The sequence below is a fragment of the Bos mutus genome, chromosome 26 (genome assembly GCF_027580195.1).
Source record: "Bos mutus isolate GX-2022 chromosome 26, NWIPB_WYAK_1.1, whole genome shotgun sequence".
Taxonomy (NCBI): Eukaryota; Metazoa; Chordata; class Mammalia; order Artiodactyla; family Bovidae; genus Bos; species Bos mutus.
In genome coordinates this window covers 34096650-34112720 of record NC_091642.1, presented here as the reverse complement: position 1 = coordinate 34112720, position 16071 = coordinate 34096650, and the positions used below count along the sequence as shown (strand labels likewise).

Below are 16071 nucleotides of genomic sequence, written 5' to 3'. Positions count from 1 at the left end.
ACAGAAGCAATATTGTAACAAATTTAATAAAGACTTTAAAAATGGTCCACATCAAAAAATCTTGAAAAGACACAGAGAGGGTTATGTTGTTCAGTACCGTAATGACAATAAAACTGAAATGTGGCTGTGTTATGGTTAGATTCACCTGTGAATACAGAAGGGAGAGGAGGAACTATCTTGCCACTGTTTGCAGCACTATAAAAATATACTTTAAAAAATTAATGCAAATGTTGAAATACATATTTTTTGCCTTAAGGTTTTAAAAGCTATTTTAATAAACTTCATGCACCAGTTCTGCTGCTGCTGCGCAGCCCACCAGGCTCCCCCGTCCCTGGGATTCTCAAGGCAAGAACACTGGAGAGGGTTGCAATGTCCTTCTCCAATGCATGAAAGTGAAAAGTGAAAGTGAAGTTGCTCTGTTGTGTCTGACTCCCAGCAACCCCATGGACTGCAACCCACCAGGCTCCTCCATCCATAGGAGTTTCCAGGCAAGAGTACTGGAGTGGGTTGCCATTGCCAGTTCCTCTAGTTGGTACCTTTTATGAGTTTGTTTGTTTTTTTAACTTAGGTTATTCTGATGGAAAACCTGCTTGGAGCCTCTATTGCCATAGCAGGAAATCTGAAAATAGAAACCTCTATCCTTCTTTTCTCCTGGCTGAAAGTTAGCTAAAGAAGGTTTTCCAAAACAGTATTCATTAATTCAAAGTTCTTAGTACAACTGGAAGAGTTAGTGTTACTTTTTCAATCCAACTCCTGGGTAAGGAGTTTTTCATTTTTTCCTACTTCTCCATTGAAAAGGGCCTGTTTGTCATTTACTTAAACTAATAGTTTAACTCTTCAGAATTTACTGTCTTACTAAGTATTCAGCACAGATTGAAATGTAATTATTTTTAAGAATTTCATTTTTATTAAGGAGTCACCAAGATACTTCAGTAAAGGATCTTAACAAATAACTTAGGCTTTGTGGGCCATTAGTTTCTGTTATAACTACTTAACTGTTATACTGAAACAGCAATAGACAACATGTGAATGAGTGTGCCTATGTTTTAAAATTAGAATATAATTGCATGTGTTAGTTTCTTCATTTTATTAAAACTTTGTTTAAAAAAATTGTCAGTGGGCTTAATCTGGCCCATCAGATGGTTTTTACAGCCCTTGCTTTCTCTGATAGATGTGTTCTTAGATTGAGATTTTTATTCAAAATAGAAGTTTAAGAGAATTTTTTGTGATGCACACCAACTATACAAAAGGTTCAAAGTTTTGAAACTAAAATGTGTGTCGATATGGTTACCACCATAGATGTATTTGTTCAAAAATGTAGTGAAGGTGATGAAAATAATTAGTAGATAGGTCTTTTGTGTGCTAAGAGTAATGCAATTTATGGAGGGATCAAAAATCAAACAGTTGCTATGAGAATTTATGTTCAGGTTAGATGAGAAATAGATACTGGTTCTTTTAGTGGTTTGAAATCCCTAGTGAGAAAAAGTAATAGAAATTGTTTAAGATGGAGGGAAATGGAGGTGAGCTGAAAATAGAATATAGTATAAATTCTGTGCAGCTCACTTATGATTTTTTCTTGGTAAGTGATTCCTTTTCACATTGACATCTGCTTACTGAGGATTTGTCCCATTTGTGTTGAGGTATTGGCTCTGTTCCTTGCCACAGCCTTTGTTATGAACCTTGTTTTGAGCAAAGTGCCTTGGGGAATCTCATCTGGTGAAGATTACTGAGGGATGTTTGTTAAGAGTGTGGTATTTGCAGAAGAATTTCCCTATAGTGGAGAATTGAAAAATAGGATCAACTTGGTTGATTTTGGTGTTCATTGCTTTAAGTATGCTCCCTTTAATAACTGGAAAATTAAGTAAATATCTTAGAAGAGGTGTTTGATAAAGTCTTTGAATTATTTTTTGATTATTTCTCTAAAATGGTTTCTGTTAATAAATGCCTCTAGTTTAAAAGTCTTTTTTCTTTAAAAAGTGAATATCATAAATTATGATAATGTAAATTTGAATAGGACTTCCCAGGTGGCTCAGTGATAAAAAGAATTTGCCTGCAGTGTAGGAGACATGCATTATATCTCTGGGTCAGGAAGCTTCCCTGGAGGAGATGGCAACCCACACCAGTATTCCTACCTGGGAAATTATGGTTGAGTGAGCCTGGGGGACTACATAAGAATTGGACATGGGTTAGCAACTAAACAACAAACCTGAATAATGTAGGAAGAATGTTAATGTACTTCAGTTTTGAAAATCATGATTTTAGTCAATGCCAAGAATGTACTTATTTAAAAATGCTAATTGCTAGTAGAGACATTTTTAATATGTTAGAAGAAGATTTCTTCCCTAATACTTTAGAGTCCTTCAACCAAAAATGAAGGTTATATTCAGGTTGCAACTCAAATTGCCTCTTTCATTTAAGAAATGTAGGTGCCTGCTGTCATCAATTATTTCACATTACTAATATTGTTACTGTAGGAAAGCAAAATGAAAACTTGGAGAGAGTTTTGCAAATGACTATTTCAATATTTTGAAAATCCAAAAGAGTACACTGAGAAATAGTTAGCTTTGTGAACACTTAACAGTAGTCATTTGGAAGGCAATAAAGGAAGACCCATTTATAATAGCCACAAAATAAAAATCATGTGAATCTGCCAAAAGGAAAACCAAGCTGGGAGAAATACAATGTTTCTGGGTGTAAGATTAAATGTACCACTCTTTGGTAGGTCTCATTTTTCATGCCTGTGCCCCGCAGATGGCTTATATCAAACAGGTGGTGGCAGCTGGGTAGTGGTGCTCATTGCGCCACTCGCAATTCCTGCAATATAAGGGACAGGACAGGACAGCTACAGAAGTGTGTAGCCCCACTTTACCCCACAGCTTGCAGCAGACCTACCTGCTCTGTTTAGATTGGCAGTCATGTGACAGTTTACATCTCTCCCAGGTTTCTGGGGCAGAAGAGCTATTGTATATACATTAACAGCTAGTGAACCTTGGCACATTCTAGTCTCCTTCCATGCCCTCCCCAACCACCAACACAGCTGTTTGACAGGGAGCATTCAATGAAGAGCCAAATTCCCAACACTCCCTCACCCCACAACCTGCTCTATAGCACAGAGGCACAGAGTTTCTATTCAGGGGAAGGATGGAGTGAGCATCAAAGACTTGGTAACACACTGTCTGTTGCAAGGGGCCTGACTTTATCTGGATCAGATTGGAGTAGTTTGTACCTTATAGTATTGAAAACAGTAGAGCAATCATCTAGCAATTATTGAAGGCTAACAATTGCTAGTGATACCAGTAGCTATCAGTGAGAAGCTTAAAGCTGAGAGAGAGAGAAAATCTGGATAAAATTACAGACATCCCTTGTAATCAGAAAGGATGTGTGTGTGCTCGAGTCTGCAACCACATAAGAACAACTCTGGCTGAATGTAGGGCAAAACTTGTAAACTCCCTGAACAGTGAAAGAAATTCCAAGCCATACACAAATCCAATGTAAACGGTGTAAATCTCACTGATTGAGGAGTCTTAAGCACAACCTCTGATCAATCAGAATGTATGTGTGTTAGTCACTCAGTCGTGTCCTACTGTTTGTGATTCCATGAACTAAAAAGCCCACCAGGCTTTTCTGTCCATGAAATTCTCCAGACAAGAATACCGAAGTGGGTAGCTATTTCTTTCTCCAGGGGATCTTCCCAACCCAGGGATCGAACCCAGGTCTCTTGCATTGTAGGTGGATTCTTTACTGTCTAAGCTACCAGGGAAGCCTGATCAATCAATGGCTAATGACTAGATAGTGTCGACTCAGAAGCAACCCCTAGGCAGTCAGACTTAAGGATAAAACTGAGGGGAAAACAAGTTGACATCAGAGGCTGCATATTGTGGGGATAGACTTGAATTAGTTCAGCCAAGTTACTAAAAAGTCCAGAGTAGGGGAGAAGTATCCAGAGATCTGTAATATTATTATAATAACTAAAATTATAAAAACTAAACTGTCTAGTTTTCAACATAAAAGTAGACATTCAAAGAAAGTATGACATACCAGGGAAAAAGGCAATAGAAACTTCATTTGAGGGGTTCCAGATGTAGAGTGAATGTTAAGCAGCTATTAAAAATATGTTCAAGACCTAAAGGAAACCAGATTTAAAGTATTTAAGTATTTCTGACAGTGTCCTATCAAGTGGAAAATATCAATAAGATAGAAATTACAAAAAAAGAACGAAATTTTTTTAGTTGAAAAGTACAATGACCAAAGTGAAAAGTTTACTAGAGAGGCTCAACTGTTGATTTGAACTGGCAGAAGAATCAGCAAATCTTCAGATCAATAAGAGATTTTAAATACAAAGCACAGACAGAAAAAAGAATAAAGAAAAGCGGTCACACCACATACACAAAAATTAAAATGGATTATAAACCTAAATATAAGCAAAAACTATAAATCTTGTAGAAGTAAGATTTATGACCATTGTTTAGTCAAAGCCTTCTTAGATATGACACCAAAATCACAAGTGAAAAAATGAGAGAAAAAAGATACCTCAGAGTTTTATTGGAAGACACTGTAAAGTTGATCTGTTTCACCTAGTTTGGATTAATACAGATTTGATTTCAATTTTCATTTTTTAAAAACTTTGCTCTACATAGCTTTATCTCTCCACCCCCAATGCTATTATTGTCATAGATTATAGCTTTATAAATTGTGTGCCCATCAAGGCAGATTTATAATTACTACTTTATGCATTTTTCTTTTAAATTAGAAGGGGAAAAAGTTACAAATAAAAATTACATAGTATTTTTTGTCTTTTATGTTTACCTATGCTGGTGTTTGTATTTACATTTATCAGTTCTGTGTTTTCTTTGTGTAGAATTGCATTACTAAGTAGTATCGTTTAAACTCGAAGGACTTTATTTGGACAGCAGATCTGCTAGCAATGTTTACTTGAAAATGTGCTAACTTTTCCTTTTTGAAAACTAGTTTTGCTGAATATAGAATCCTTGAGTGGCAATTTTTTCTATGCAGAACTTCGACTATGTCATCTCACTGCCATTTGGCTTCCATGGTTTCTGACAAGAAATCAGCTGTTAATCTTATTGAGATCCCTTCATATGTGAAGAGTCACTTTGCTCTTGCTGCTTTCAGGATTCTCTGTCTTTCAATAGTTTGATTATGATATTCCCGGTTTTTCCCCTTTTTTTTTTTTTTTTACAGTTTATCCTACTTGAAGTTCATGAAGCTTTTTGGGTTGGTAGACCTTTTATTTTTTGTAAATCAGATTGGGGGAGTTTTTATTATTCAAATATTCTTTCTGATGCTTTTTCTTCTCTGCTTCAGAGACTCACGTTTTGAATACACTACTATGCTTGATAGTGTTCCAGAGGTCTCTAAGGCTCTGTTCATTTCTCTGTTTATCTTTCTCTTCCTTAGTATAGACAGTGTTAATTGATTTATCTTTAAGCTCATGGATTCTTTCTTCTGTCTGCTCAGATCTGTTGCTGAGCCCCTCTAGTGAATTTTTCATGTCAGTTATTTTACTTTTCAACTCTATCTATAAAGTTATAGAATGAACTTGCAGAAAGTCTGTATCTATATACCTCTCTTGTTGGAATTTATGTTAATCTTGAGCTCAGAAAAAGGGGAAGGGAATGGCAACCAACTCCAGTTTTCTTGCCTGGAGAATTCCACGGACAGACCATGAGGTCGTAGAGAGTCAGACACAGCTGAGCAACCAACGCACACACACACACACAAAGGAACCATTACATCCCCCTTATCTGTACTTACGAATATCATACATTATTATTTTATTTTCTACATATTAAAATTTTAAACAGGACATAATTGTCAAGCACCGACAGTAGACACCCTAGTTACATTAGTGCACCGGGACTATTGTGGTGGCCTAAATTTTTAGCAGCTTTGTTTTATCCAAGAATATCATTTTCTTATTTTGGAAGTAAAGTGTTATCTTCTTACATGACCGAAAATACTTTACGCCTTTTTTTTTTTTTTAAATAGAGACATTTATTTGGAGAATATTGGTAACATATTCTCAGCCTCGCCAGATATTAACAGTTCATCAGTTCAGGCAATAGAACAAGTCCTTGTGAGCTTCTTATAAGGAAATCCACAGCTTCCTCATCTGTTTTATTACTGGATGATTCATAATCCAAAAATATGAACTTTGGGGGCTTTTTCCTTAAAAGTGGAAGTAGGGAAAATATCTGAAGCAATGATGTTGACTTCCTCTTAAAAATGTTTTTCAATTTACGAAACTTTAACTGCATATTTCAGTCTTGTGGAATCTTTTGTGTTATTCTGACTGTCAATAAGAACCAGGGGATTGTGTTGATGATTCTTGATCATTTCAGCAACACTTCCAAAGTACTAGAACAAGAAAACATAGATGAATTATACAGTGGAATTTGGAGAAGGAAATGGCAACCCACTCCAGTGTTCTTGCCTTGAGAATCCCAGGGACGGGGGAGCCTGGTGGGCTGCCAGCTATGGGGTCGCACAGAGTTGGACACGACTGAAGTGACTTAGCAGCAGCACATTGGAGTTTATATTAACCTTGAGCTCTACTCCTCCCGTATTCTCCCACTCTTTCAGGTTAGTCAAAGTTACTATTCCCAGCTGACTACAAAAAAGACTAAATTAACAAAGGCCACAACCTTTGAGGTGTCAGACCCCAGCCAGTCAATAAGATTAAAAACACAACTGACATCCTCAATTAGTATAACTACTTAGAGAAATTACTTTGTTAAGTTATGCTGTAATATTTTGTTTTTTATTTAGCATCAAGTATAAAACTGTCATACATTGAATTTGTCTATCTTTATAAAACATAGACTGTTATGTTGCATGTCTTAGATACAAGGATTGATGTAATAAATTAATCTTAGAATTTAGTGTCAAGAGAGTTATTTCCCAGATTAATTCATGTTTTGTTTTTGTGTTCTTTTTTTTTAACAAGAAAAACTTTATAAACCCTCATATATCCATTTTTGCTTTAGCTCCTAATAAATTTAGAGCTAAATTAGTGTCTAATTAATAATGGAATTTCATGCGAAGCTCTATTACATACTTATTTTTCTGTATATTAATTTCTATTGTCTATTAGTTTTAATTTAAGGCTATCACAATTTTTTTCTGAAAAGTAATCAATGTTTTAAATGAAGGATATAATAAATGTAACACAGACCATGAAATGATATGCATCAATTATACAAAAGTGCTACAAGCTTGCAATTATCAAATAAAGCCTTTTAGGGTCATTTTTTAAAAAGTGATAATTGTTTTGCAACACTGCTATATAATTTAACAATAATCATCAATTGATTTTCTTTTAGTTTTTCATATAAAGATAAACATCAAGAATTAAAAATGTTTAAAGGCCTCATTAATTATTTGGATAACTTCCAAATATTATACATTAAATAAATATTCAGAATACTCGTCAGTTTTTCAAATGAAACACCAGTTGTTTTCTAGATAACTGGCTCCTGAATACTAGGTCAGGGAGGAGAGGTAAGAGACAGAGGCTTTCAAGTACCTTTAGTCTTTATTTCTTACTTTCTCTTCATTTCCCCCTCCTGTACTTGCCAGTGAATTTTTTATGATACTCATAAAGACATTCATTCTGTTTGTTTGGCACAGCATATTGTTAAACTGAATGCAGTTGGAGGCTAAATTTATGGACTAACAAACCAAGCAATGAAATAGCACAACCTCTTTGCAGTGAATTCCAAATGAAAAAGTGTGTTCTGAACCCAGGAAATATGGGAGAGAGTTGCTACACAAATAAGCACCTCACTCTGTCCTTATATACTCTTCTGAATATTTTTGAGTATTACTTTGTTGCAGTTTGGGGATTGAAATATTTGAAGTAGGGGGTTGAGCTGAGTTGAAATATATGAAGTAAGGAGTGGAGTTGAGGCCTTTTTGTGATAATTTTTGTTATTTAAAATACTTTTAATATCCCATATTTAAGATATAACCTTTACACATATTTCTGATTTAATTGAATAAAGAATTGAGCATAACTTAGTTGCAGTTTCCCCTTAACACTCTTTTTTTCTGTCTACATTAATTCAGTGTATTTGAAATAGTCACACATGGACCAAAAAACAATGTGTTTGATAACTCAAAATCCATGGTCAATAAAATAAAGCAAATATAGCATATCAAAGCAATAAAATACACAATATATATCCACATAATGCTGAAACAGTTGCAAAAAAGTTAATCATGTAGTTATTTTTTCTACCCCAAAATATTCAAACACAAAGACAGACTTTTTAAGATGTCCACATGCTTAATATCATATAACCAAAGTTTTCATGTTTCAATTCAAATTTTCAGTATCTGTGACAAATAATATTTTTATTATAGATAATTTAAGTAAATGTTTTAAAGGACTGTCATATTTCTAGATGCTAGTATAATAATATGTGTTTACTATTATTATATGTGTTTATGTGTTTATCTTAATATCCATAGGCCAGATATCTGGGGAGTAGGGTGACACTCTGGTCTATTCATTCTGGGATAGGGATGAAGATTCTTTAAGCCAAGAAGAATCATTGTTTACCAGAGTTTTCTAGCAGGACAAGGAAGTCCAAAGCCCCTCTAAGAGCTCAAAATTTATCTGAGAGTATTTCAGGACCACTAAAAAGGACAGCTCCTGCATCCACCTTAAAGCCTTTTACAGAAGTATTGGATTAGAAGAGAAATTACTGACCTCTTCACCAGTTTTCTTTCGGCCCAAAGCATATTGTTTTGTTGCTTCAATAAATCGCACAGGTATATTATATACTCTCTTATTAAAAAATACAACTAATGTATATGGCTGTTTGGAATCATGGCCAGAGCTCTTCCGAATAAGAAATGATCCATCCTGTTTATTAAAAGAGTAAGATTAGTGTTAACTTGTATTTCCATAGGTTAAAAATCAGCTTATGAAAATACCTATCAGTTCAGTTCAGTCGCTCAGTCGTGTCCGACTCTGCGACCCCATGAATCGCAGCACGCCAGGCCTCCCTGCCCATCACCAACTCCCAGAGTTCACTCAGACTCACGTCCATCGAGTCAGTGATGCCATCCAGCCATCTCATCCTCTGTCGTCCCCTTCTCCTCCTGCCCCCAATCCCTCGGTAATTATTTAGGTATATGATTTTTATTATTGATTAGAACTTGTTTTATTTTCTAAGAAAATACTTCAGTAAAATATATACTTATAGAAAACTCTGAATGAGGTCAGTGCTAGCTTTTTGAGGCACTGAAGATACTAAATTTATAGGATCTGGAAATGTGTGAAGAGACACATTAAGGTCAAATCTAAGGGGCACTCTTGAACTAGGAACCATGTTCACAAGTTACCTATGAATAATAAAACATATCAGACAAATTCTATTCAAAAGCACTATAAGAAGAAAGAAGACATTGGGAACCAAAACATTTCAACTGATAGCACATGGAACTCTGCTCAGTGTTATGTGGCAGCCTGGGTGGGAGGGGAGTTTATGAGATAACGGATACATGTATATGTATCCATATATCTATATGTATGGCTGAGTCCCTTCACTGTTCACCTGTAACTATCACAACATTATTTGTTGATCAATTGTACCCCAATACAAAATAAAAAGTTTAAAAAAATGTAACATGGCATTCCAAATTTAATTAAATATCTTTAAAAATATTATAGAATCATAAATTCAAAAATTATGAACAAAAAGTGGACAAAAAACAGCAAAGAAAAATACAATGAGTTGATTAAACTCAGGAAAGAAGTTGAAGAGAAAGCAAAACTATCTCAGAAATGAAGAAGAAATTATAAGGAGGGCATGGCAACCCACTCCAGTATTCTTGCCTGGAGAATCCCCATGGACAGAGGAACCTGGCAGTCCATGGGGTTGCAGAGAGTTGGACAAGCACACATCATCAGGGTGACAACTGTGCCAATATAGGCTGAGGACAGAATATGAGATTTAAAACAGACCTTGTTTGATCTGTATAATGCCTCTTCGGCTGACTTTCGATCACAGGCACCAGCATACCACGGTTTACAGTGAACATCCGCTTCCTGTGAATGAGAAGGCATTGTTAAGCATGAGATGGCACTTCAATGACACTGTAGTTTCTGGGCACTAGAAACAAAGTTTGCATCACCAGAAAGACCTAACTACATTTGGACCAGTAATCTGAAAATGAGTTTTATGCTTTTGCTCAGCCACAAGGATTACATAATTTTCCCATTTGGCCTTAGGGGCTGGACTTAATAATACTTGAACATAAGAACTAAGTCCTGCCAGATTCCTGAACCATTTATTCCTTTCTCCTAAATAAGTTACCATCTCCCTTTCTATTATGATCTTATTGTTGTTGCTATGTGGACTATTCTGTAATTTACAAAGCATGTTTACAAATATTATCTTATTTGATTCTTATAACCAGTTTGAAGGCAAGATAAATATCTGCCATCATCCTTATTTTAAATTTGAGAAAGCTTAGAGACTCGCCCTTTCTCTGTCTTTTTTTAAAACTGCTATTTTTTGTGTTTTAATATCATATGCCTCCACAGATCTATTCTGAGAAAATTACATAGTTTAAATAGAATCTATGTGAGAGGGAGAACAATAAAAACAGCACACTTCTTTGCTAGTTTTGAAGAAGCACCAATGGTTATTTATGGCATCCAGAATACAAATTAGAATAAATAGAGCAACGTCTTAACAATTGGGGGGAAAAAGTGTATTCTGTACCCATCAGCAAATGACAACTCACAAGCCAACTTAAAATAGAATCTGTTCTCAAGTTTCACTTCCAAATCTCTCTTATAAGAAGGCATGCCCTTTCCTGCAGTTTATGAGTTCATTTCATACCTGTTCTGACAAACTAGAGTTAGATGAAAAGCTGGGTAGTGGGCCATCCACGGTTGGGCTTCCCCCTTCTGGAAATCCTGAAAAGGATTTGAAAAGTCAGTGGATCCTGTTATATCTCGATCAGTTACTATGCCTGTATGTCAACACTGTGCTGGGTGCTGCAAGGAGCACACACACACTGACAAATCACACACATGAAAAATCACACACACCAAAAGATCCTTAAGAGTATTGCTTCTCAGAGTGTGGCCTGAGGACCCTGGGGATCCCCAAGATTCTTTCAGGGGATTTGCAAGGTCTTTTCTAAATACATATCTCTGTGAAGCCCAATTTTCTTCGTATACTTCAACCGGTAAAAGACACTGTAACAGGTTAAATGTAGACGCAGATTTGAGAATTTGGCTGTGTCTGTTACTGCAGGCATTTAAGAAATTTTAAAAGTGTAAAGCGATGCCACTTCTCACTAAATCTTTTTTTAAATATAATTTTTTCATAGAAATATGTTACTTATATTAACATGTAATAAGTTTAATATTTTTTAAATGGGTTTAATTTTTAAAATGTCTTTTAATTAATACATTAAATATTACTAGAAAGAAACACATAAACCATAGTTCTTTGGGTCTGCAATGCTTTTAAGAGTGTTAGAATGGTCCTGAGGTCAAAATGATTGAGAATTGCTGCCTTAAGTACAAACTCCATCTAAATGTGGAGACATGAAGTGGAGAAAATACTTGGCTGTATTCATTCATTCAAAAGCTTTGGGAATATACAGCAGTCAACAAAACAGCAAAATATCCCTCCCTCCTCGAGCTTAAACTTTAATGGAATGAGATAGACAATAAAGATATAAGTAAACATACATATAATATTACAGACTCATAGTGCTATGAAGAATAGACAGGGGAGCAGGTGGCAGATAGCTTTGGGCAAGTAGTATGTTTATATAGACAGGTCAGGGAGACTTCACTGAGGTGCACTTGGGTAAGATCTGCAGTTGGAGAGGGAGCAGGCATGTGTATATCTCAAGGAAGGATGTTCCAGGTATAGGAAACAGTGAATGCAAGGGCCTGGCAAATTTGAGGAATAGAGAGGGAGCCACTGTGCCTGGAGTGCAGTGAGAAAAGGGGACAAGAATAAGGAATGAAGTCAGACAGGAGGTGGGGAAGGAGCAAGGTTTGTGGGGCTCCTGGGACACTTAACATGACTTGAGCTTTAACGAGCATGGCATGGGAAGCTTTTGGAGGGTTTTGAACCGAATAGTAAAATTGTCTGCCTGTCTTTTAATAAGGTCACTCTGGCTCCAGGGCTGAAAATAGAGAGAAGGGGGTAAGAACAGAGAGAGGAGACCAGTTGAGTGTTGCAAACCCAGACAGGAGATGATGGTGCCTTGAAGCAGATAATATCAGTGGGAGTAGCAACAGTGATTGGATTCTGAACATATTTTGAAGGAACAGTTGAAAGGAGTGTGAAGAAAGCAAGCGAAGAGTCATGGGTGACTCTAAGGTTTTGACCAGAGCAACGAGAGTCGTCCTTCCTTAGGAGGGAAAGTCTGCAGGAAAAACAGGATTAGATGAACCAAGTGCTTCAGATAAAAGTGTCCTGGATGTTCAAAGGTGAGAGCCACCATTGTTAACAGGAGGGAGCAGTGTGGCAGGCCCAGCAAGGTTAGGTATGAAGGAAAGCTGTCTTCTAACAGGTGGGGACAATATTCCCAGATGGGAGCACCATAAGAGGTGGTCACGTGCTTTTAAGGTACATAGTACAAGGTGGCTAAGGGTTTCCACAGTTTGGGCAGCCAAGGGAGTTCCAGGCTGACATTTTCTGATCCCTGGATATACGCTAAAACGAGTCTTAGCTCATTTTCCCCTCACATGTGCCCTATGTAGGAGGAGCTCTCAGACCCTGTTTTATAGATAAGGTCTTCCTTGGCCACTGCAGCCCTCACTGCCTCCATTCCTCTCTGTGCCCACCCCCTGCCACTTTGCTTCATTTTTCTTTACCGTATGACTTATCTAGTTGTTTATTTTTCCTATCTCCTCCAGTAGAATAGAAGCTCCATAAGGGAGGGACTCATTTGTTTTGTTCACTGCTGTAGCCCCTGTGTCTAGAATCAGTTCAGTTCAGTCACTCAGTCATGTCCGACTCTTTGCAACCCCATAAACTACAGCATGCCAGGCCTCCCTGTCCATCACCAACTCCCGGAGTTTACTCAAACTCATGTCCATTGAGTCGGTGATGCCATACAGCCATCTCATCCTCTGTTGTCCCCTTCTCCTCTCGCCTTCAATCTTTCCCAGCATCAGGGTCTTTTCAAATGAGTCAGTTCTTCGCATCAGGTGGCCAAAGGATTGGAGTTTCAGCTTCAGCATCAGTCCTTCCAATGAATATTCAGGACTTAGTTTCTTTGGATGGAGAAGGCGATGGCAAAAGAAACTAAGTCCTGAATATTCATTGGAAGGACTGATGCTGAAGCTGAAACTCCAATTCTTTGGCCACCTGATGCGAAGAACTGACTCATTTGAAAAGACCCTGATGCTGGGAAAGATTGAAGGCAAGAGGAGAAGGGGACAACAGAGGATGAGATGGCTGTATGGCATCACCGACTCAATGGACATGAGTTTGAGTAAACTCCGGGAGTTGGTGATGGACAGGGAGGCCTGTGGGATCTCCTTGTAGTCCAAGGGACTGTCAAGAGTCTTCTTCAACACCACAGTTCAAAAGCATCAATTCTTCGGCACTCAGCTTTCTTTATAGTCCAACTCTCACATCCATACATGACTACTGGAAAAACCATAGCCTTGACTAGATGGACCTTTGTTGGAAAAGTAATGTCTCTTCTTTTTAATATGCTGTCTAGGTTGGTCATAACTTTTCTCCCAAGGAGCAAGTGTCTTTTAATTTCATGGCTGCAGTCACCATCTACAGTGATTTTGGAGCCCCCCAAAAATAAAGTCTCTCACTGTTTCCATTGTTTCCCCATCTATTTGCCATGAAGTGATGGGACCAGATGACATGATCTTAGTTTTCTGAATGTTGAGTCTAGAATAGTGCCTGGCATATGGCAGATGGTCAATAAGTATTTGCCAATTGAAAGAATGACTTGGGTTAAAAAACATTAAAGAGTATAATAAAACTTTACATAGTAAAAAAAATAATTCTATATCTACACCATTTCACTTTGTGTTCAGAATTTTAGAAAAGTTATATTTTGTTTCATTTATTTAAGATGAATCAACATCCAGTTAAAACCTAGTGAACAGATTTATGTTTATTTAAACACATGTAAATGTTGTATACAATAATTATTCTCTTTATTTAAATGTATCAAATCTTGAATACTTTGGAATATTTTTCAAATTATCCATGTCAGGAAGGGTTTTGTTTTGTGTTTTCATTTTTTTTCCTAGATTAAGTAGAAAGCAAATCAAGGTTTGGGTAATTGTGTTCTGTGAGCCTGACTTCATATATTTTTAGGGTATTGTATTATTTGCCTTGGGAAAATTATTCAGATATTTGCTAAATCTTTTCATGGTACCTTTTATAGATACATTTTATAATCTTTAAAAGGTATTTTAGATTTAATTTAAATATCATTTATTGAAGACCTTCTATGTACCAGGCACAACATGTTGTTTTACTTAATCATCTTATTTTGAAAATAGTTATATTGTTGTTGTGAAAAAAATTAAATAAATGATGATCAATAAAATACTCAATCAAAACTAAAAAGGAAAAAAGTAAGAATGATCCCAAATCTATTTACTTTTCAGAACAGCTCTATGAAATAAGGGTTCTTGGCCCCATTTTACAGATGAAGAAACAAGCTGGAGAGGATACTCCACTGGAAGAGGCAGTATTTCCCTGGAGCCCTGGGTGGAGACGTGAAGAACCAACTCACACAATACTTGATACTGCTCTTCATGCCTTCATTGTACTTACTTGGCAGAGGTATGGGTTTTTGATGAACCGCCCTGAAAGGAAGAAATTCAGCTTAATTAAAGGGCAATGCACAAGATGAATAAGTTTGACTTTTTGTTTGCACTGAAGATACTCTGAACAGGTGCATCACAAAGGATCAACAGAAAGAACCAATAAAACACATCTAAAGACAGGAGAGGCACTACAGCCTTCAAGAGAAGTCAGATTATTCCCTTTAGTTTCTTTAAAAGAAGGAGGGTTAGCTTGTGTTAGATTTTACTTCAGTCCAATCATTAACCGAAATATTAGTTAAGTCTCTGTGATTCTAAGCAGTTCTTTTAAAGTTGTTGCCTACTTAACATTTTTAAAAAATTTAATTGCAAAGCTGCTGCTGCTGCCGCTGCTGCTAGGTCACTTCAGTCGTGCGACCTATGGGGTCTGTGCGACCCCACAGACGGCAGCCCACCAGGCTCCCCGCTCCCTGGGATTCTCCAGGCAAGAATACTGGAGTGGGTTGCCATTTCCTTCTCCAATGCATGAAAGTGAAAAGTGAAAGTGAAGTCGTTCAGTCATATCCGACTCTTTGCGACCCCATGGACTGCAGCCTACCAGGCTCCTCCATCCATGGGATTTTCCAGGCAAGAGTACTGGAGTGGGGTGCCATTGCCTTCTCCAATAGCAAAGCAATAAAATACTAAATCTTTACTGATCACTATTAGCCAGTGTTTCTGTGCAGTATGACAATGCAGGTGTTACGGAAACTTATTTTTAAAGGAAAAGATTCTTACTTCTGGGCAGGAGGAGGAAACACTGGTGACTGCATATTTTCTTGTCTGTGACTAGATCCCCGGTGGCGTTCAGCAGGTATAGGTTTTTCTGCATTAAGAAAATGATCATATTAGGATTAGAATGAAATGTCTGTCCCCATGCCCAAAGCCAGTATCAACCGAGAAGAACTGAGTTTGGTCAAATGTCTTCCCATGAGCAAGTCTTTCACCAAGAAGCTCTGAAGCCATGAAGTTTGCTCAGAGTTGTACTTACTTCCTGTAGAGGCTCACCCTAAGGCTTCACTATCCCTCCAAGCTCCCCGCTCAGCAGGCATGGAAGACCATAAGGAATGGAAGGATAGCAAGCCAAAAGCATCAAAGGAAAGGCAGAAGAAAGCAAGACAACAGGAAAGGAGTCTGGAGGAAAGATGTGGGAAATGATGGAAAAGACCAAGCAGAGCAATGAAAGCAGGCAGGTGAGTCGTAATGCACATTCAAAAAATGTC

The 16071-nt window shown here is 37.1% G+C and overlaps 1 protein-coding gene across 2 annotated transcripts in view; it reads right to left on the bottom strand.

Annotated features, from left to right (window-relative positions):
• Window positions 1-1996: 1996 nt before the first annotated feature.
• The window catches only part of BLNK (B cell linker), an 86611-nt gene continuing 72536 nt past the window's right edge, over window positions 1997-16071 (bottom strand). For both annotated transcript variants that reach the window (XM_070363587.1, XM_070363588.1), the window contains 6 exons: window positions 15587-15674; window positions 14820-14851; window positions 10878-10954; window positions 9995-10078; window positions 8735-8890; window positions 1997-6378 (listed from right to left, as the gene is read on the bottom strand). In XM_070363587.1, the coding sequence (XP_070219688.1) occupies window positions 6259-6378; window positions 8735-8890; window positions 9995-10078; window positions 10878-10954; window positions 14820-14851; window positions 15587-15674 (557 nt within the window). In that variant the 3' untranslated portion in view covers window positions 1997-6258. The remainder of the gene's footprint in view (window positions 6379-8734; window positions 8891-9994; window positions 10079-10877; window positions 10955-14819; window positions 14852-15586; window positions 15675-16071) is intronic.